The sequence below is a fragment of the Boleophthalmus pectinirostris genome, unplaced genomic scaffold (assembly GCF_026225935.1).
Source record: "Boleophthalmus pectinirostris isolate CB_2022bp ecotype Guang Dong unplaced genomic scaffold, ASM2622593v1 HiC_scaffold_20, whole genome shotgun sequence".
NCBI lineage: Eukaryota > Metazoa > Chordata > Actinopteri > Gobiiformes > Gobiidae > Boleophthalmus > Boleophthalmus pectinirostris.
Genome location: NW_026571153.1, coordinates 17,871,919 through 17,894,390, shown reverse-complemented (window position 1 = coordinate 17,894,390; position 22,472 = coordinate 17,871,919). Strand labels below are relative to the sequence as shown.

At 36.9% G+C, this 22,472-nt stretch overlaps 2 protein-coding genes across 4 annotated transcripts; both read left to right on the top strand.

Annotated features, from left to right (window-relative positions):
* Positions 1 to 3: 3 nt before the first annotated feature.
* On the top strand, positions 4 to 14,890 carry LOC110159438 (oxysterol-binding protein 1-like). Of its 3 annotated transcripts, none has more exons than XM_020923991.2 (17): positions 4 to 637; positions 1,268 to 1,439; positions 1,572 to 1,780; positions 3,242 to 3,410; positions 3,578 to 3,689; positions 3,803 to 3,986; positions 4,409 to 4,532; positions 4,613 to 4,667; positions 5,326 to 5,487; positions 5,859 to 6,104; positions 8,233 to 8,353; positions 8,547 to 8,650; positions 8,727 to 8,822; positions 10,285 to 10,472; positions 11,121 to 11,362; positions 12,697 to 12,735; positions 12,828 to 14,890. In XM_020923991.2, exons 2-17 carry the CDS (start codon positions 1,303 to 1,305, stop codon positions 12,968 to 12,970), a joined length of 2,331 nt encoding a protein of 776 aa, XP_020779650.1. In that variant the 5' UTR covers positions 4 to 637; positions 1,268 to 1,302; the 3' UTR covers positions 12,971 to 14,890. The 3 variants fall into 3 exon arrangements, with proteins under 3 accessions (XP_020779650.1, XP_020779649.1, XP_020779651.1); XM_020923990.2 differs by having other exon boundaries at positions 5 to 637; positions 4,610 to 4,667; XM_020923992.2 differs by lacking the exon at positions 12,697 to 12,735 and having other exon boundaries at positions 7 to 637; positions 4,610 to 4,667.
* A 454-nt stretch (positions 14,891 to 15,344) lies between these two features.
* LOC110159468 (N-acyl-aromatic-L-amino acid amidohydrolase (carboxylate-forming) B-like) lies at positions 15,345 to 21,640 on the top strand. Its single transcript, XM_055156506.1, has 8 exons — positions 15,345 to 15,479; positions 15,559 to 15,627; positions 17,321 to 17,562; positions 18,396 to 18,591; positions 18,665 to 18,758; positions 19,501 to 19,608; positions 19,672 to 19,784; positions 21,385 to 21,640. Exons 3-8 carry the CDS (start codon positions 17,321 to 17,323, stop codon positions 21,595 to 21,597), a joined length of 966 nt encoding a protein of 321 aa, XP_055012481.1. The 5' UTR covers positions 15,345 to 15,479; positions 15,559 to 15,627; the 3' UTR covers positions 21,598 to 21,640.
* Positions 21,641 to 22,472: the final 832 nt, after the last annotated feature.

Here is a 22,472-nt window from a genome sequence, read left to right as displayed (position 1 = left end):
TTTGAGTATTTTAGCAGAAAGTAAATATAAAAATACAACGATATGTCTTCCTGTGATCGAAAAAGTAAAACTGCTCAAATAGTCTTTTCGTTTAAATGAAAATGCTAAATGCATATTTGCAACGTTTATAAGTATTGGCTGATAGAGGTGCTGGTGTGTTTGGGGAATATCCCGTTAATTTCTCTTGTGTCATTACTTTAGTCGAAACTTCCGTTTAAATGACAATCTAATCAATAAATTGACTGATACGGCCAGAGGCAGGAGAAGGGAAAACAAATTGCTCAGTGTTTCTAGCCGACAGCAAATAGTGCTGCGCCGGGTGTAACCAACTAGCGTTAGCTATCATAGCATGAGATGTAGCTAGTTAGCTTTAATCGTACGCAGCTGTAGAATGAAGACCGTACATTCGACTATTAGAGAGCATAAGTGAGATGTGTTGGAGTGATATTAATGTACAAATATTGCATGATTTTAACCAGTGTCCTGGGTTTGTTAGAGTTTTAGGGTAGATCTTCACCCTCGGTTAGCCTGTTAGCTGTTAGCTCCTGCATCTGATCACAGTGGCGTATGGGTGTCAAAGTTAGCAGTGACTTCACCGGTGTCTGATTGCCTGGCTCTACATTTTGGACACGTCAAGGTAAATATGTTATGCTAACTATTAGCTTTTGCAAAACTCGCCCAGTTACCTGTCGAAACTCACTCCTTTCTAGCAATACGTAAAATGTTGTCGACCACAGTACTTGCACATATCGTACATTATGTGTCATCTGTACTTTAGCCTCTATTACTCTTGGCTGGCATTTTCTTCAGTGTAGACACAGCGAAGCTATCTTGGGATAGCTAGCATTACTTGGGTTTACGATCAAATTAAGCATATTTTACATTACCTGGGTTTGTTCAGCTGAAAAATATAATGACCCTGTAATGCATTTATAATGTCTTCACCTGTCAGTGGCATATAACGTGACATATTGTAAATACAGCTGTAACTGTTACTAAAATACTGATAGTTATTATAAAACCATATTTTATTTGATAAACGTTACATTTTGTCCACCAATAAGGAAATGTATTCTATATTTAATCAGGCTGAAAGCCACAGGTAAGTTTCTATAGATCTCTCAGTTAACCTTTGAATCCTTCCTAGTTCACAGAAAGATCAATATCATGTAACAACACAGTATCATTGCAGTTGTTCAAATTATTCAGTAGGGTTTGTTATTACTGTATTTTCAATAAAATATAAGTATTTTTCACTCTTTTTAAGTGTTATCAGTTGGGTCCTTCAATTCGGGGGCTGCAATGTCCGATTCCAAAGCCCCCACTCCAACTCCTGCTGGTGACACATACAAAGGATGGGTTTTCAAGTGGACAAATTACATCAAGGGTTATCAGAGGAGGTGGTTTGTCCTGAGCAATGGCTTGTTATCATACTACAGGTAAGATAACATTTTCCACAATTAACATACAGTGTTTGTTGATATGATTAAACCTGCACCACCAGATTTCAATGTATTCATACAAATATATCACTAAGTAGTATCACTAAATCTTGTATCATTTCTCTAAAGGACCCAGGCGGAGATGGGGCACACATGTCGGGGTACAATCAATCTCGCTACAGCAACAATAACTGTGGATGATGCCTGTAACTTTGTCATCTCCAATGGAGGCGCTCAAACGTACCATCTCAAAGCCTCCTGTGAGGTGGAGCGGCAAAGATGGATCACAGCGCTGGAGCTGGCCAAAGCCAAGGCAGCACGTATGCAGCAAGAGTCTGGTATGTTGTAATATCCATGAATATGTTTTTTTTTTACTGCAATTAAATACACATCACAAAATGCTAATATAAAAGTTGTACGTGTTTAAGTGATCTATTAGAAGCATTTAGTTTGAAAGTTTTATATTAAGTTATTTATTCACAGACTTAACTGCTGTAGTAGTTTATTTCTTTTACACTGAAAAAGAGTTTATTCATAAGAACTTCAGAAACATTTTTTTATTTTCTTGTTTTGCTTGTTATGTTTTGGGCAAATCTAATATTATATCACAACACATTTCTCTGGTGTTATGTAATATGCAATAAAACCAAAAAAATCTCTGTTGCCATAACAATTTGACTTTAGGTGTGTCATGAAAACAAATTCTGAAGCGCAGTATACTGTAATGCTGAAGTAAATATAGACATTAAACGATATCACTGAAACTAATTTATGCCACTGACACAATAACCCAAGAGCAGATTTAAACCACAAAAACTTTTACTAAATACAATATTGTTAGAAAGTATGAGGTTCATTTGTACAGCTTTGTGTCATGAAAAAGTTGCTGTTACGATACATACCTCGATACATTGTCCACGACAAAATACATATCTCAATACAGTGAGCTTTCAATTAGATGCAGTTCGATAAGATACATTTGAAATCGATTTGATACGGTTTAATAAAAAAGAATTCCTAAATCATGGCTGTGATACTAAAAGTCTTTGTTAAACCACTACTTGTGATTTAGCAAAGTGTATGTGTATATATATATATATATATATATATATATATATGTATGTATATATATATATGTGTGTGAAATGCACCCATTTTAATCATCAAAACAGTGAAAATGTCAAATGAATTACATAAATGAGTTGCCTTCCTCTAAACAAGCAACAAAACTGTAGAGCTGTAACAAAATAATTTAATAAAATATACCAAAACTATTCTTGGGTATATATATTAATACAGCAGATCAGGATATCAGTTTTGTATCATCTCATTAAACAATGCAGTATTTTGATATTTTTGCATACCCTTATTCATTTGATTAAAAAAAACAAATGAACCTCATGGGACTAACATGAGCTGCAATAAGTAAACAGCAATTTGAGACAGTTTGCATTGGTAATGGGTCATAGAGGTTATTAATTAAACCTTTTACAGGTTAAATCTTATATAGTCAAAAAATAACCAACAATTTCATAGTAGTGCCAAGGAAATGTACTGTACACGCAAAAAATATTGACTCACAAAAGAAAAGTTTCATTTATGATGTATTAAATTATAAGTCTATATTGTATTTAATGTGACAAGCCTATTTGACTGTGAAATAGAAATTTCCTAATGGCTCTAGCCTTTTAACATTTTTAAATTCTTTATAGACTTTCTTATTATTTTTCAGGCTTTATAATCAACAACATTTGCATAAACTAAAAATGTTCTCTTTTATCCTTCCCTTTTTGTGTCAGATGATTCTGGGGATGACTTTCCCCCGTCCTCTCACCCAGCGCTGTCTGGACAGGGAGGAGGCTCACAGAACTCCGAGGTGCAGTCGGCGCTAAGGACACTGGGAAGCAAAGTGGAGGATCTGAGCACCTGCAATGACCTGATTTCAAAGCACGGTTCTGCCCTCCAGAGGTCAGGATTGTACTTTCTATCACTCAGCCTTTTATCTGCCACACCTGTCTGAGTCTGGTATCTCACCACACCCAATGTGCTGTATTAGCTTTAATCAAGATAAAAATTGAGGCCAACTTGTCAAATAAATTTGTAATTTATTCTGTTGTGTACTGCGTATTTTGCAGATCATTATCAGAACTCGATAGTTTGCGTTTGACTGGAGAAGCAGGAGACAAGATTCGGCAGGTGACAGAAAGGGCAACACTGTTTCGAATCACCTCAAATGCAATGATTAATGTGAGTTTTAACATTTCATTGAAAATCATTATTCAATACATATTTGTTAGTTTTGTTCTCACTAATGAACGTAATCAAATTCAAATCAATATTCATCTCCCCGTGACCCCCAGGCATGCAGAGACTTCCTTTCACTCGCACAGGCTCACAGCAAACGGTGGCAGAAGGCACTACAAGCCGAGCGGGAACAGCGCGTGAGGCTGGAGGAGACCCTGGAGACATTGGCAAAGCAACATAATCATTTAGAGCGTGCATTCAGAGGAGCAGCACAGGCCAATGCAGCTGCAGACAGTAAAAGTACAATAGAGACTTCATCCTTATTTTGATCTCAAGCCATTTTGACACCAGTTCATTATGGTGAAAAGTGATCATTACATTAAAGGGCCCATATTACACCATTTTAGATTTGTGTTATAGTTTTGTTTCAAACCTAGAAACAAACATCTGGAGTTTGAATCATTCAGATCATTTCAGGACTGGAACTGAACTGAACTAAAGGTAAAAGGTAGCTGTTAATCTTCATGACATCAACAGAGAATTTTGAGCTTTGGAGATGTAGCCAGACTAATAATAAAGGGTTACTCAAACGTGTGAATGAAACAAAACACAACTCCTGGTATGTTTTTGATGTATTAACAACATTATAACAAGGTTTAAAGCTCACAAGAGTCAGATTTGCATTATAGATTACTTTTAAATAGCTATGCCCTTTTATTTAGGTTCAGCTGGACCTGGGCCAGGAAAAGGTGAAGCCAGTGATGAGGATGATGATAATGAGTTTTTCGACGCCATGGAGGAAGCACCGGAGTTTATTACTGTACCCGCCGACCCCCACTTCCACAAGTCAGTGCTTTGTGTCTAAACTTGTTTATTTACCACAACTCTTTGACATATTTTTCTAAATGTATTTATCCTTTCAGAAGATCAAGCAGCACAGCAAGCGGATTCAACAGTGAAATGGGTGGAGATGATCAGTCGGTCAGTAACTTAAAGATGCACTATGTATCTTTTCTCGTGGGGGTACACCACATGTTTCCATGGATATGTTGTCATCTATTTTGCACTAGTGGACAGCTGTAGCTCAGCTGGTAGAGTGTTTGTCCACTTATTCAAATCCCGCTCTCGATATAAAACACATCATCGGATGAGGGATCAGATCCTCTGACCCACAGGTTGGTGGTGCGATTCCAGCTCCCACAGATGAATGCTGCCATTGTGTTCTTGGGCAAGACCCACCCCTAGTGTACACTGGTGTATGAATGTGTGTGTGAATGGGTGAGAGGTTCCTGAGGTGGAAAAGTGTTATATAAAAATGTGACCATTTACCATTTATTTAATTACAGGTATTTGTTACAGGTTTTTATTTAAACCAGCATGCACTCTTGAACTCCTGAATCGGGTCACCTCTCTGCAGATCTGACCTGTAACTTGCCCTGGTGGCGTCATCTGCTTGTCTGCATGGAGATGTATGTGGTTAATGTCATACTGTGGAATATTTCTAACAGATCTCCATGAAGACAAGCAGGTGGCGGACCCTCTACGTGGACACAGTTACATAATACCGAATTGTTTTGATATGTTATAATGAACTTGTTTAATGATAAGAGATTTTTAGTTACACTGATGTATTCTATAGCTTAACGAGGAGCCTCTAACGATGAGCCAGGAGCCATCACAGGAGCTGGTGCCTCTGAAGAAGAGAAGGACACGCATCCCCGACAAACCAAACTATTCTCTTAACCTCTGGAGCATTATGAAAAACTGCATTGGCAAAGAGCTATCAAAAATTCCCATGCCTGTAAGTGTCATGTTCATGTGTTCCTTTTTGTCTTTCTGGAATTTAGATGCATGGGTGCACCCCTGAATGTTGGCATGCAGTTTCCAAGTATATTTATAGAAGACGATACTGTTGGAATTGTTTTGACATGATAAGACTAAAACAAAGACTGTGTGACGATGTGTACCTTTGACGCAGGTTTTATCAAAACACTGACTTGCAATACGGGGCCGACTGCATTCTGTAAAAGTCACGTTTTACAGGAACGATAATGCGAGAAACCCATTGCTGATAACATGTTATTAACAACATATATCATATAGACAAGCATATCTGGAATAGTGTTTTCACAACACAAGTAATAATTATCGTCATATCATAAATTTTTTCAGGTGAATTTCAATGAGCCAATTTCCATGTTGCAACGGTTGTCAGAGGATCTTGAATATTACGAATTGCTGGATAAAGCAGCAAAGTGCCACAGCTCCTTGGAGCAGTTGTGCTACGTAGCGGCCTTCTCCGTGTCCTCATACTCGACAACAGTTCACCGCACAGGAAAGCCCTTCAACCCCCTGCTGGGAGAGACCTACGAGCTGGACCGTAGGAGAGAATATGGCTACCGGTCTCTTTGTGAACAGGTGAGACACAGAGGAAGTGAAAGCCGCCACCACAACATGAAGGAAGGATGTGCTTCATACAATCCCCCTGAGTCTGCACTTTTTGGTGTCTATTTCCCCCTTTGAAGAGGTCACCCACTGAATCACGCGTGTGTGTGCCACCCATTGTAATGTATGTTGGGATAGTGTCTGCGATGCAAATCCAAATCCATTTTATTTCTGTAGCACATTTTATAAGCAACAGTTTTGAAAGTGTTGCACAGATAAAGATAACATTAAAAACAAAAGGCATTAAAAAAAAACAAAAGAGGATATAAATAATCAATTTATCATTGCCAATCCTAAAACACCAAAACAAGTTAAGTCAAAAACATAGTTAAAAAAAAAAAAAAAAGATATAAAAATATGAATAAAATACATAAACACAGAGGGCCACGCAGCTCATGCAGTGTTAAAAGCCAGAGAATAAAAGTGGTTCTTAAGCCGAGACTTAAAACACTCCACTGAGATGGTCATCCATTTCCAGAATCAGAAAATTGCAGATGGTTCTTAGTCTGAAAAATGAAACAAATCCTTTGATATAATAGACTTAGACTTAGAGAAACTTTATTGATCCACAAGAGAAATTATTTGGACACAGTTCATACTTCACAATATGATCTACAAAGTAAAGGCACACCAGTTGTGTCAGGGTTATACCAGGGTAAACCTCCTTCAACACCTTTTGTTCTCTCGCAACCTTAAAAACTACGGGACTTTGATTGACTTAGTTTTACCCTGCCCTGATTTTACCTAAAATTTCCTGCTCATTCTTTTCATCGTCGAGTTTCACAGTAAACAAACAATAAGCAGCCAATATAAACACATCCTCTTTTGACGGAGATGGAATGCGCAGTTTGTTCCTATTTGAAGGAATGCATCAGACATTCATTCCTCATTCCTTCTTGACAGTGTTTACAGACATACGGAAGCAGAATTAATATTGCATGTTAAGCCACACGTCCGTATTATTTATAGGTCTGCAGCCATTACCTTTTAACATATTTTTAGTTAACAAGTCCTTTAATTGAACTTATGTAGCAGCAGCACAGCAGAAAGAAAGCACAGAAACAAGAGTGAGTTAGATTTGCCAGTGTCATCTTCCCTTTTACATGCAAATACAGTTTTCTAATTCTTTGTCTACATCATTGTTTTTGCTTAAACCCATAAGCTGTGAACTTTCTTGTGAATGCTCTGTGGGTCAGATCATAGAAATACTTAAAAGTACTGCTTTTGCCAGTGCAATGTCTCATCCCCTTTTTATCAGCTAATTCATACACAGGTCAATACACAGGTCAACCATTTTGGCTTCTTCACTATTAACTGTTACTCTATATTTTACAACTGTTGATCAAAATTGTATTACAGCTCCAACTGCATGGATTCGAACTTATAACCACCTTTACCACAGTCCACAGGAAAAATGAACCAAAACAAGCCGATGTCATCAAAATGCAAACCTCTTTAGTAGAGATACAAAACTTATCTTCAGGTACACACTACAAAAACTAAAATCTCACCAAGTTAAAATTACTTGGATTAAGAATGTTTTATTGATTTGAGTAAATTTCACATGAAGCAAAATGATCTACCAATGGAACAAGTCTTTTTGTACTTGAAACAGTTAAATACACCTAGTTACACTGAAGATATGTTTGAATTATGAAAAAAAGACTTATTCCATTGGTAGATAATTTTGTTTGTCAAGTGAAATCTACTCAGAGTTTTGGGTCAGGGCAGTTAAACCATATTGACGAAATAAAATACATGTAACCTATTAGAGTATTATAACATAACATTATAATATTATAATCACATCATAAGTGTAAAATCAGTGAACTACTTTGTTTTGTTCACTGATAAATTTAAAAGCAAATATGACAGCAAATTAAGTCAATAGAGAGCTATGCCTTCAGTATTTTCACCAGTAAAGGGCAGTATGTCATAAAAATTATAAGCTGTTACAAGAAGATGGACTTGTTACTTGCTTATGTCTAATTATAGCACAGTATTTTCTCAAGAAGACAGAAAAAATGTCCTACTGATTTTGTTTATTTTGCTTTGTAGATCTGATTTATTGTAAATCTTTGTACAATGTTTTTGTAACCAGGTGAGCCACCACCCACCTGCAGCTGCTCATCATGCCATTTCTGATCGTGGATGGACACTGAGGCAGGAAATTACAGTGGCCAGCAAGTTCAGGGGCAAATATCTCTCCATTATGCCATTAGGTAGGTTACAAAACAATTCAGTGACCAGTTACCTAAAATAAAGGTTTTGAACATGTGAAAGTAAATAAGTAAGTGAATAAATAACTGCTTTAACTGTTTGGTTAGCTATGGCTTAAATGGATTAGACTGCTAAAATAACAGACAGGTACACTCTGTTCTGGTTTTTCATGTCATATTCATCTTCTGTTTGTAGGAACTATTCATGCGATATTTGAAAAAGGCAACAATCACTACACATGGAAAAAAGTAACAACTACAGTGCATAACATTATTGTAGGAAAACTGTGGATCGATCAGGTAAACTGCAGTTCAAATTCTCCTTTCTCATTCAGTCTGGTGGTTTCGTGTTGTAATGTTTTGATATTTCTCACAGTCTGGAGAAATTGACGTTGTAAATCACACAACTGGAGACCGTTGCCATCTCAAGTTTGCTCCTTATAGCTACTTCTCCAGAGATGTGGCCAGAAAGGTGGGCATGCTGCACTGTTCTCTTGTACAACTTGTTTTCAGTGTAAATAGTTAAAAGGCATTCCCACGGCGACAAGTTTGTTATACACCTTGCATAGTGGGGTTGACTTCATTAGCCCAGGCGTTTAAGTCCTAAAAGTTTAATCGCTATCAATGAGCTAATTTATGTCAGTGATTTTAATTCATTTAAATATGTGCTTGTGGCTGATTCAGTGTAATTTATATTGGCAACTACATGAAACTGAAACTAAAATAGCTCGAAACAAGTTGTGCTTACATTTTATCTCTTATATCTTTACAGTGTTTACTCCCCAGTCAGGGTTAAAATCGGTCAATGAATTAGTAGTAGCCACCATCTTGGTCAACCCTCTTTCATAACTGAGAGGGAAATCTATTACAGATTATGTACAAATTCATTATGATATTCAAAATTTGGTATCATTCGCAAATGCATCATGACAGCAATATTCAGTTCACATTTAAAGGTGTACTGTGTAACTTGCCAGGAGTTGGGTCCATGACCATCTTGTCTCCAACATTAGTGCTTTGTCTAGAATGTCCCATCATATGGCATTAAACTTACCTATCTCTGTGAAGACAAGTAGGTGATATCAATGGGGCAAATTACCGGTCAGATCTGTAGCAAGGTGACCCTGCTCACAATACTAATGCATTATTTTTCAAGGCATTTTGATATATATAAACACCAGTGATCTAATACATCGAAATTAATAGTACCATACTGTGGAACAATCCAAGCAAACCAGTAATATCTCCACTGAGACTAAAAACGTTACATAGTGCACTTTTTAAAAACAACTTCAGCTGACCAAAGTGCTTCACATAAAAGTCAACAGAATCTGAAAAACAAAAAAATACATGGGAAAGCTACAATGAAACACCAAGATATCCTGTATAACGAGTACTGAATGCCAGAGAGAAGAGGCAAATGGAGGACACGAGCCAGGTTTTGTTATGCAATTTTATTAACCTGTACAATCCTTTAAAAACATGTGCTTAAAAAGTTGGATTAATCTACCACAGATGTTACTTGGCATTAGGCCTGTCATGATAACATATTTTGAAACGTGATATATTGCTGAAGTAAATATAGACGATAAATGATGATACTCGATGCCACTGACACAATAATCCGAGAGCAGATTTAAACCACAAAACTATTCTAAATGTACAATATTGTAAAAAAAAATCATGGGCTGAAAGATGTTATTAATTCAGAAAGTACCGTAAACATGATGAACACTGATGTAGAATATATATATAGTTCCAGTTTTCGTATTTTTCCTAAGTCGATATAGTAATTATAGGGCTTACTTGGCCTGATTGGCATATATTACAGTAATCTGCAAATCACCAAACATCCTGTCCTGAAATTAGTCATGATTATGTCCTGGAAGGAACTAAATGTTTTTTGTGTTTGTTTTTTTTTTTGCTTACTTCAGGTAACTGGGGTGGTGATGGACAAAGACGGAAAGGCTCACTACGTGCTGTCTGGGACCTGGGACGAGAAGATGGAGTTTTCCAGAGTGATGCAGAGCAGCCGTGGGGGAGAGAATGGTGCTGAGGGCAAACAGAAGACCGTCTACCAAACTCTGAAAGCTCGTGAAATTTGGAGGAGAAACCCATTACCGTATGATTGCTTTTATACATTTGTTTATCACGTTGACTCATTAACCATGGTTAGTCATTCCGAACAATGGATGCCTTTATCTGACAGCATTATCGAACATACTGGAAAATCAAGTTTGTTGTACCGAGTGACAGTGATTCATTAAATAAACAAATTAAAGGAAGTTTATCATAATAGCGAGGGAGAGTTCTTTGTTCAAGCGTTTTTTACTGTCTTAAGATGAACTAATTTCTTTTGTCCATCATTTTATGTGCACTTCCACATTTCCTAACACATTCATAGTATGCCAATTATTCATCACAATGAGTTTGTAAGTACCTACTTTCTGATGACTTGAAATAAAAGTTTCAAATATGTCATAAAAATATCAATCTAATAGATGAAACATTTTATCACAAAATTTGTTAGAACTTATAAGTGGACTTACTAAACTTTTTCAGCCATGGTAGCTTCTTCGGGGCTTTGTGTTAGTCAAAAAGTTTAATAAGTCCAGTTGTTTTGATCTTATTCTCAAGATTTGCTTCTTTATGAGGCATTGAAGTATTACCCTGTATGTTTTTTTTTTTGCATCTCATATTACAGAATTTTAATTATACTGCAATGGCTTCAGAGCTTGTATTCTTATCTCCTCTTGTTTCTTGTTGGCAGTGAGGGTGCAGAGACCATGTACTACTTCACTTTATTGGCACTCACTCTGAACGAGATGGAGGACGGAGTGGCTCCTACCGACAGCAGACGCCGCCCCGACCAGCGTCTGATGGAAGATGGCCGCTGGGATGAGGCCAACTCCGAGAAACAGAGACTGGAGGAGAAACAGCGCAGTGCCCGCCGCGAAAGAGAGAGGGAGGCGGTGAGCCAGCGCACAGCCAGCCAATCCGATGAGGGGGAGCGTAAGTACCATCAAGATCCTTCATATTTGCTCTTTTTCTGACAGGGCTGCACAATATAATAGAAATCCATTATTTTGTTATTAAAGAGCCCGTATTACGCTATTTTCTGATGTATGTTATAATGTTATAATGTTTCCTCATCACAAACATACCCAGAGGCAAGGCAAGTTTATTTGTATAGCACAATTCATACACAAAGTCATTCAAAGTGCTTTACAGAAGAAATACATTAACATCACAATAAAAACAAATCAAAACATAAATAATCATCATAAAATTAAAAAGAGAGAGACAGACATTAAATGAGAGAGAAGAGTGCGGAATGAAAACCTTTCAGTCATGTGCGGCTAAACAGACAGTTTAGTTTAACCCAGTAGAGGTGTGTTTCACATGTCCAGGAAGACCGTTCCAGGTTTTAGCTGCATGAACCTGAAACGCTGACTCCCCGTGTTTAGTCCTGACTCTGGGCACCAGTAGGAGGTCGGTCCCTGAGCTCCTCAATGTGCGAGATGATTCATATGGCACTGACATGTCACAGATGTACTTTGGTGCTTGGCCATGGAGAGACTTGTACACAAACACAGCTGCTTTAAAGTCTCTGAGCCACAGGGAGCCAGTGACCTGAGCACAGGACTTATGTGCTCTTACTTCCTAGTTCAAGTCAGGACCCGAGCTGCAGCGTTCTGGATGTACTGCAGCATCTCACAGCTCATTTAGAGGTGCCAGTGAGCAGTCTGTTACAGGAGTCTAACCTGCTGGAGACAAACGCATGGATAAGTCTCTCCCAGTCTGCTTTAGACAGTATACCTTGAGAGTTGGGTTTTGTTTCATTCACACATGTTTAATACACAAACCCTGCATATTTAGGATGAGTTCTTCTCTAAAACGGAAAACATTTGCCAATCTCTATTGAACAAAAGGTTCATGACATCACAAGTTGTAACAAAGCATTTCGAGTTTTGGAGATGTACACAGACTAATAAAAAAGGATTACTCAAGCGTGTGAATGAAACATAACACAACTCAAGGTGTGTTTTGGATGACAACATTATAACATGGCTTAAAGCTCACAAGTCAATTTTGTGTAATATACGACCTTTAACACAATAATGTATTAAGCGGGAAGGGCATCACCTCAGTTTGAATTGGCAATGGCTCCATTCTGTTGTTGTGTCTATGAGCAACACTTTTTACTGTGTTACATACACAACACATACTTTACATTTAAAAAGTCGAGTACCACCTCCAATATTGTGCAGCCCTTTTCTTTCATGGGGAACATTTTTAATCTAAGGGGTAAAAAAAATTGTCTCTGGTCCCTTTTTCCCTTAAAGCTATCGATGAGGACATATTAAATGATTCATCTTTAAAATGCAAGTATTTCTCACTTTCACTCATCAATTCATCGTTTTAATAAACCACCACCTTCGACTGTTTTTAGTAACTGAAGTCTGTCTCCTTCCAGACGCCCCTCACGACAACTACAAGGCACTTTGGTTTGAGCGATGCGATGATCCCATTAACGGTGAGCCAGTTCACATCTACAAAGGAGGCTACTGGGAGGCGAAGGAGCGAAGCAGCTGGGAGGGATGCCCTGATATATTTTGACCTAAGTCACATTACGCTAAGTGCCCACAAGAGACTGGACATCGAAGCTACAATAGAGCTTCCTGGGGCGGCCATCTTAAAGCCAGGGCCCCATCACTGCTGGTCCATCCACACAAAATAAACCAACTGGCTACTGTAACTCCAAGCCTTTCCCCTCTCTGTCCCATACTCTTCCACAGTGTCTTACTCTCCACCTCCTTTTGCTGCTGCACATCAGAGAATCGGACTGTTTTAGGCGAGATTGCGATTTCAAACTCTTTCTTGGGTTTTGCTCACATTTTCCAGATGAAGAGTGGAACTGTGTCTTTTTCCACTGTTGTGAGTCTGTGTATCGACCCTCACATCATGTTTGTTCTTATGTTGATAATAATTATTTTATGATAAATGGATTTATATTTTAATTCTATATCTAGTGTAGAGTCCCACTTCAGTTAAAGAGATTATGTTGGAAGTCATTAACATTCAAAAAACATGCACAGAATGAAATATTAAGTGCACTTTTAATTGTATTCAAGTTACAAATTTATGTTTTTTGGAAGGTGAATATCGGCTTCTATTAACTATAGACCAAAATATTAATTTAAATGGGGATGCACCAATCCAGCTTTTCAGTTCTGATACCGATATTGATACTTTGACTACTTTGACTACTTTAAATCTGCCAATACTCAATATTAATCGATACCAGTGTATCCCTACACTGGTATCGATCGATAAGAAAATGTCACTTATTTTCTTGAAACACAGTTAACATATTACACAAATGATCCAACTGTTTTATGTGACTGTTATTTATGTTTCAAATAACGTCTCAACAGCTTTATATGAATTAAAGATCAAACATTATTATTATGTTCTAAGCCAAAATCCGCCTGTAAATAGTCTACATCCAGTTAAAGGCCCAAACAGGATATCTGCTTTACCAGTATCATGGAACTCATATCTGAACCATGTTTTCAGTATTGGTACTGATTTTCAATACCAGTATCCAAAACAGTGCATCCCCAAATTCAAAATGGATATTTCACTGTGTGCGTAAACTTCTGTAATGCTGTATATTGACATTTCCATTATGTAGTTCTTTGTATAAATCTCTTTCTTTATGTGGGACACTATTCTAATAACACATGCAATTGTCAGCCAGTGGCCTTCAAGACATTAGCAAATATGTAATGCTGATTTTTGATTTTGTGTCTTAATTTAATGAACTGCAGGTTGGACAGGTATGAAGCATATCTGCGCTTCCATAACCGTACAATTTGAGTTGGGTGTGTTTTTTTTTTTTTTTTTTTTTATGTTTTCCAACTGGTTGACCATGTTTGTTTTATTATATTATACTTTCTTTTATCAAGGCCTCGAAAAAAAGGAAATTACTATGATGAAATATGTTGTTTTTAATCCTGGTAGCCTTTTCTTTGCCTTGGCAACGAGAAAGATGCAAAGGCTGTTTTATTTGACATCACAAATGTACAGTGTGAAGAAAAAGAAATACTCACATTAGTGCAATTTTTAGACACTTAACTCTTCATTAACTGCTGGGAGAGTTGACCCTTTTGTGAAATAATCATTCAGGCTTTTACAGTTTCATGGGATTCCTGGTGAGATTTTGGTGTTTCGTGATACACAAGAAATTCAGCATTCACTAACATGCAAAATCATTGTCACACCACAGTAAATTTTGAGTTATGCAAGTACATTTTGACACCAAAAAGCAGGAGTGGGTGAGTGTGTGTGTGTCAGACTTTTGTTTGTAAGTGTACTTAAAATGAAGAATAAATAAAAAATTTAAGAACATTGTAGATAAGTATGGATTATGCATAGAATTGTGTATTATATTTTACTCTCAGGTCATTCTTTGAGTTAAAAAGGGACATGCAGTACCTACCAACTTGATTATAATAAAAGAGATTGTTGTCTGAAGCTTTGAGTAGTAGCAGTATTGTTCTTTTAATAGCAGCTTAACTGTCACAGTGTACCTGCTTTTTCTTTTGTTTGTAGAGTATACAATCTTGTAGCACAGTTTATTTTTGATGACTACATTATTATTCATACATAACCTACAGTCATAATAGAAACAAACTAACTTGTTTATACTGTAGGCTTTTAATTATAAGTATTGTAAATCTTATATTAACTTCAAACAAGTGAACAACACTGAAAAAAATATCAATTGTTTTGCTTTCAACTCCCTGCCAGAAGAGCTCTTTCTTTCACATATCCTGCTTGCTATGTCATGCCAGCAAATGTATTTTTAGTCAAATTTCTAAAGGCTACACTGGAACCTACTATCCCATACACTCTGCTGGTGGATGGACGGGAAAGAGATGGAGGGGGCTGAGGGAGGGGACTGGGGGAGGGGGTTTGACCTGGGACTCCGTTTTGAAGTTGGGACACTCCCTTCCTCTTCAACAAACAACTGTATAGCGCAGTGCAGTGGAGGGCTGAAGGGTCCCAAGAAAGACAGGAATGCTGAATCAGTGGAAATAAAAACCAGGAGAGGCCAGACTAGGTAACATCTGCTGAACCTTACTGTTTTTTTCTGAAGAGATTTCTGATTCTAATAACATTAATATAATTTCTTCCTTTAGATTCTATGAAATTGTCACTGGAACATCTGGACGGCATTACAGACCTGCAGAGCTAGCCAAGAATCGGAGGTAAGGTTTCAAATCAATAGCCCTCTTGTTGTTGCAGTGTTTGCTACATCCCTTTACAAATGAGTTACAAATGAGTGAGCAGGCAAACATAAAGGTGCATTGTGTAACTTTTCTACTGGAGGGTCCGTCAAATGCTTTTTATCTTCATGGAGACCAAACCAGACCAAGTTACAGGTTAGATCCGTGGAGAGGTGACCCCGTTCACAGTCAGAATGCCTGTTTTTCTCTGTGTTTTTGAGCTACAAACCCACCTATAATTTAATAAATGCAAGGTAAAGCTATTTAATGTCATACTAAGGAACATTCCAGGCAGAGCAATGATGTGTCCATAGAAACAAGTAAGTAACAGACCCCCAGGCAAAAAGTTACATAGCGCACCTTTAATTGTCTATTTAATATGTTGCCAAAAACCTCACCTAAACTAATCCAGAGATCTAATTGAAAATGTCTCAAAAGCTTCCCGCCATGAACATTGAGAGGTAGGGATGTAACAATAACCAAATCTCTCGATACGATATTTATTGCGATATTTTGGACGCTTTTTTTGCTTTTAAAATAGCTTGACAAGATTTTGGTGTTAATTTTTTCCGTCATAATCCCAAGAATTCAAGTAAAAAACACATTTCTTCATGTTGTCTACACTGAAATGAATCATGGGATATGTAGTTTCCAATGATTATAAGCTGTTGCTACTGTAAAACCATGCATTTAATTAAGCAAAGGAACTTGTAATTCGATATATTGTGAGACTTTTGACGATACGATATCACAATAATTTGGTTATTGTTACATCCACATTGAGAGGACATGGTTTTGATGTAGACCGATACCCATTACAGTGACATCTATTTAGCCTGTTTCTTGCCATGCTGACATTTGCATTTCAATAGGTTGTTGCCCCCTAACACCGAAGGATGTTCCATGTTTGTGAAGTCTGTTAACTGTCAGTGTCAATAAAACCTTTGACTCTTATATTTAAAGGCCATCCACGCTTTGATCTTTGCGTGAGTTCACACTTACATAATCACCACAAACAAGTACATTACAGCTTAAACTGGGCCAAAACCAGGGCAAGTGTGAACCCGTCCTTAAAGGTCCCATATTACACAAAATTGACTCACCAAAAACATACGTGGAGTTGTATTCTGTTTCATTCGCACATGTTTGAGTAATCCATTATTATCAGTCTGTCAACATCTCCAAAGCTCAAAATGCCCTGTTATTTATTTATGTATTTATTTTGCACGTATAACATACCAATTAAAAAAACACACTAGATTAAAAAAGTAGGTGCAAAAAACCCAACAGGGCTTATATTAAAGCCTCCACCTTATGAATACATAAAAAATTGAACCTTGTTCTACCTTGTGATGTCATGAAGTGGTAGTTTTCAAGTTAAGGGCTACCTTTTATCTTTTGTTCAGTAGAGAAATGTAATTCTACGGCTGAAATCATCCAAATGATTCTAGTGAAGATGTATGGAGTTTAAAAACGGTGGAACACTTCCTGTATTAACATCACAAGGTGGAACAGAGTGTTTTCTGTTTGAGAGAAAAACTTATCCCAAATATACAGTGTTTGTGTGAAAGAAAAACAAAACGCAAGTCCAGGTATGTTTGTGATGCAGAAACAACATTGTAACATATCAGAAAATAGCATAACATGGGCTCTTTAAACTCTGTATCTCACCCAGATGGATAAACAGGAGTGCGTGTGTCTGCCGAAGCTGTCCCGTGTGGCTGTGTGTGGAGGGACCCATGGGAACGAACTGTCAGGGGTCTATTTAGTCAAAGAGCTGATGAAGAGGAGACCACAGGAAGATGATGAAGATAGAAACCAGCCCATCCTTGTGTTGTCCAACCCTAGAGCCACGCAGAAGTGCCTTAGATACATAGAGGTGGACCTGAACCGCTGCTTCTCACACGACGCCCTGAAGTAAGACAATAGCTTTACATACAACATTTTCCCATAACATCTTGACACCAAAGTAGCCTAAATTAAATGTTTATTAAGATATTATTAAACTTTAAAGGTCCTATATTGCTCAAAACTGACTCTTGTGAGCTTTAAGGCATTTTAGAATGTATATCTCATAAGAAACATAGGCTACCTGGAATTGTGTTTTGTTTCATTCACACATGTTTGAGTAATCCTGGTTTATTAGTCTGTCTATATCTCAAAAGCTCAAATGCTCTGTTCCACCTAGTGATGTCATAACACTGTAATTTTCAAGTTAACAGCTCCTTTTACCTTTAGTTCAGTAGAGACTAGTAATTCCAGGTCTGAAATTTTCCAAATATTCTAGTGAAGTTGTATGGAGTTTGAAAACATAGTGGAGCACCACAAGGTGGAACAGAGTGTTTTCTGTTTGAGAGAATAACTCAGCCTGAATAAACATGTGTGAATGAAACAAAACACAACTTCAGGTTTTGATGAGGAAACAACATCATAACATAGATGAGAAAATAGTGTAATATGGGCTCTTTAACTAAGCACTACTGAAGCACAGATCTTTTACATTTTAAAACAGAATTTCACATGATCTTTGAATCCACCAAAGCAAGTCACAACTCTGGTGACAGATGACACCTTAGGGCAGTTCAGTTATATTGTAAACAGCTACAGTGTGTTTGGCTTCAATGGGCTTCATTCATGACATTCTCACAACTGAGACTTATAGGTTTGCCTTAACGTTCCTGCTCTCTCGTAGTAACAGCAGTACCAGCAGTAGTCGTAAAGCACAAATTTTCTTTCCTTCTGTTTTCCAGCTCTCCTTTATCCGATAGTACTCCATATGAAGTAATCAGGGCCCACGAACTCAATACTCAGCTTGGTCCCAAAGGCAGCCCAGACTCTGTGGACCTTGTATGCGACCTTCACAACACCACAGCCAATATGGGGCTTTGTTTAATCTCTTTTTCAGATTCAGACTGGATTTCCATGCACATATTTAAACATCTACAGGCAAGTGAAAGGAGACAGGGGGAAAATACAGAGCCTACCATGTAAGCCATGACTTCTTGTGTCTCAATTACAGCAGTGTATTCCCGATATACCAATGAGATACATTCATTTTGATCTGCCATCGGATGAATCTTACTCTCTGGATTCAGTAGGCAAACATGGTTTTGGTATGTGTTATTTTATTCTCTCTTTTAAAAATTTCATAAAAGTTAATCTACAAAGTACCAAATGAAAAGCTAGATCAAATAATGAAGGCATAGTTAAGTTTTTATGATGCTAATTATTATTAAGTAATTATTTTGTTATTGTTTGCCTATTAACTGAAAAAGCTCATGGAGATAACCCATATTACGCTATTTTCTGATCTATCTTATATCGTTGTTTCCTCATGACAAACAAACCTGGAGTTATGTTTTGTTTCCTTCACACATTTAACACACACACACCTCGCACCTTGTTATGTCCTGTGGTATGACAGGAAGTGCTTCACTGTTTTAAACCTTCACTAGACATTTAGACTTACCAAACTCTACTGAACTAAAGGTAAAAATTTACTAAAAAACTAAATAAACTACAGGTTCATGACATCACAAGATGGAACAGAGCATTTTGAGCTTTGGAGATGTAGACAGACTAATAATAAAGGGTTACTCAAACATGTGTGAATGAAACAAAACACAACTCCAGGTATGTTTTTGATGAGGTTACAACATTATAACGTGGCTTGAAGCTCACAAGACTCAATTTTGTGTAATATAGGACCTCTAAACCACCACAAGGAGTCCCAAGCACTTAATTGTTTAACCAGCAGTTACTTCCATAAGTCTGTCATCACTTCTGCAGCATCATTGATAGAAAGATATTTACATTTCTTGTGTTTTGTAACTTCTCCTCTGTGTATTTTTATAGCAATAGAAATCGGCCCCCAGCCCCATGGTGTAGTGAGGTCCAATGTCTACACAACAATGAAAGATGCAGTAGAGCACATGCTTGACTGGGTCCGTTTATTTAACTCAGGTAAGTTAACGTTATAAAAGTTAGATTTTCTGCTGGAACTAGAGCTTTTCATTTTTGCTCCAGGAACAGTTTTTGAAGGAGGACCTGTTGATGTGTTCACTCTGGTAAAACACATAGACTACCCACGAGACTGTAATACTCATGATGTTATAGCTGCCATTCATCCGCAACTCCAGGTGAGAACTAAACATTAAAAGGATTTAAAATTAATCTTTTCAAATAAATAATGTAAAAGGGATTCAAATTAATCCCCTAAAGCCAAGGTAACAATACAAATACAAACAAACATTTACAAGTTTATTCTCCAAACAGAAGCATCACATTAACTGTAAACTTTGTGTTTGTTTTGGTGTTTCCTGAAAACACTGATCTATAGAAACCAAAACACTCCTTTATACTTGAAGATACTCTCAGAATATGAAGATGAACTAACGTGTCTGTGTGTCAGTAGTCAGTAATATTAACAATCCTAATACAACATTATCTTAACATACCTTTAATTTTATTCAAATTTTAATAACACATTATTATCCGTCTATGTTAACAAGATTTTCATTCCTGGAGAACACACTATAATTATAAGCATATTCAATGTAAGTTGTGTATTGGGAAATTCTTTGTATGTGAGAAACTGGCTCCAGGAAGTACCAGTTCTTGTTATGTGAAGTATCACATGCACAGCTATTGCAATATCATCTTGTGAAATTATTACTGTATAAAATTTTGTGCAGCCAGTTTATCTTTACATAACCATATTACGCACATAGTGTCATAAGGACTTCTGACGTAGCTTGTGAGCATCTTCACAGGTGAAATTCTATTAAAAGGTGCTTGAAAGAATGTTCCGCATTGCAAATGTCTGGTCTTCCTGTTGTTTTGTTATGCAGGTTTATCAATTTAATCAGTCCGTTGTCAAGAAGGACATTTGTCATTGAATGTTTGAGACTGAGATTTGAGATCGAGACTTCATTCAGTGGCAGTCTCAAATCTATTTTTAAATTTATCAAAAGGTGTGACGCAGGTGCAGCAAGCATACATAATGATGGTAATAATAGGTAATTAAAAAGGGAATAATATTATATTATACAAAATTGACTCATGCGAGTTTTAAGTCATGTTATAACGTTATCTTCTCAAAAACATTCTTGAAGTTGTGTTTTGTTTCTTTCAGTTTGTATAATCCTTTAATATTAGTCTGTCTACATCTCCAAAGCTCAAAATGCTCTGTTCCACCTTGTGATGTCATGAAGTAGTAGTTTTCAGATAAAAAACAACTACAATTTACCTTTTGTTCAGTAGAGATGGCTAATTTAAGGGTTGAAATTATCCAAATGATTGTAATCCCAGTGGAGCACCTCCTGTATTACCATATAATATCATAAGGTGGTGTTTTCAGTTTGAGAGAAAAACTCAGCTGAAATATGCAGGATTTGTGTGTTCCAGATGTGAATGAAAAAACAAAAACAAGTCCAAGTTTTTGATGAGAAAACAGCATCTTGATATTGGAGATTTGAGATTAGACAAGAGTCAATGTGTGTTGTACTTGAAGACACAGGTACAAGTTTAAGGTCATGTGCATGGCTAAGAACAAACAAAAATCAAGTCTTTGTCTAAATAGGAAGTGCTTTGTAGCTTCTGGGGAATTGTGTAAGATGTGATCTTATGCCTTCATTGTAAAAATATCAGAGAACTATTCATAGCCTTCATAAAAAGCAGGGCTAATAGATGGGACTATAATACTGTATGATGTAAGTAATAGTGGCTTTTGCTTTTAAGGATAAGGACTTCTGCCTTCTCAATCCTGGAGACCCTGTTTTCCAGACTTTCTCAGGTGAAACTACAACATACAATGGGAGTGAATCTCTCTATCCTTTCTTCATAAACGAGTGTGCCTACTATGAAAAAGGCATTGCTTTCTCTTTGTCAAGAAAGAGGTGTGTAAAAGTTCCCACTGTCTGGATGCATCAGGACCAGAGCAACAAGCTTTGACAGAAAATGCTCGTGACAGTGTCCTGAAAACAAAGGTCAGAAACCAAAGATTGCAATAAATTTTTACAAAATTTGAAATTAACGAGTCTCATTGCATATTTTAATTCTTGTTGTATTCTTGTTCATATATTCACAAAGCATTCACAAAAAGCTTTACATTTGGATTGTCACACACTGAATAAACAAAGCCTTATTATTATATGTAAAATAACATTCTGTGAACTACAGTTAAAACATTTTGTCAGTTTGGACATATTTCATATAAATATACTTCACTGGGGTCAAAAATAGAAATTCACTATCAGCAACTACAGAAATAGTCATGATATATTCAAAAAAGATTTAAGTGCAAAGGAAGCTTTTCGCAATATGGCCTTCAAAGTACATTCATGATGCGCCGTCAGGACTTGTTTTGTTTGACATCCTGCTAAAATTGGAGATTTGCAACGTGAAAAATTATCTTCTGAAATAAAACAAATAAATAAATACAGTAAATAACACAATTTACATACAGTACAGTAACATAAGTGAGTATAAACGAAAGAAAACAGCATACACCTACTTGTAATACTAAAATAATAAATATAAAAAGCTACAAAAGTAATGATTAATATAAAAGCAAAACAATGATAAAACAATGTTAACAACAAGATGCCACTGCACAGATATCATTGACGTATCAAAACCACTCCCAGATTCCATCGACTGCTCCATTATCTCAAAGACACCTGACACAAAAGACCTCTTGCACAACTGAAAATAAAAATATCTCACATCAGTAGCTGAGATTGCCTAAAAAAACAGTGGGGATGGGTGTGTCCAATACAGGTGCCACCAAGCATTAACCCGGGCATCTTGTTTTTCCCTCTTCACTT

Bases quoted from the DNA above. Each gene is read 5' to 3' on its own strand.
- LOC110159438 (XM_020923990.2), top strand. From the start codon at position 1,303: ATGTCCGATTCCAAAGCCCCCACTCCAACTCCTGCTGGTGACACATAC. The intron at 1,781-3,241 runs GTATGTTGTAAT...TTTTTGTGTCAG, and splicing joins ACGTATGCAGCAAGAGTCTG to ATGATTCTGGGGATGACTTT. The intron at 6,105-8,232 runs GTGAGACACAGA...TTTTGTAACCAG, and splicing joins ACCGGTCTCTTTGTGAACAG to GTGAGCCACCACCCACCTGC.
- LOC110159468 (XM_055156506.1), top strand. From the start codon at position 17,321: ATGGATAAACAGGAGTGCGTGTGTCTGCCGAAGCTGTCCCGTGTGGCT. The intron at 18,592-18,664 runs GCAAGTGAAAGG...TCTCAATTACAG, and splicing joins ACATATTTAAACATCTACAG to CAGTGTATTCCCGATATACC. The intron at 19,609-19,671 runs GTAAGTTAACGT...TTTTTGCTCCAG, and splicing joins GGTCCGTTTATTTAACTCAG to GAACAGTTTTTGAAGGAGGA.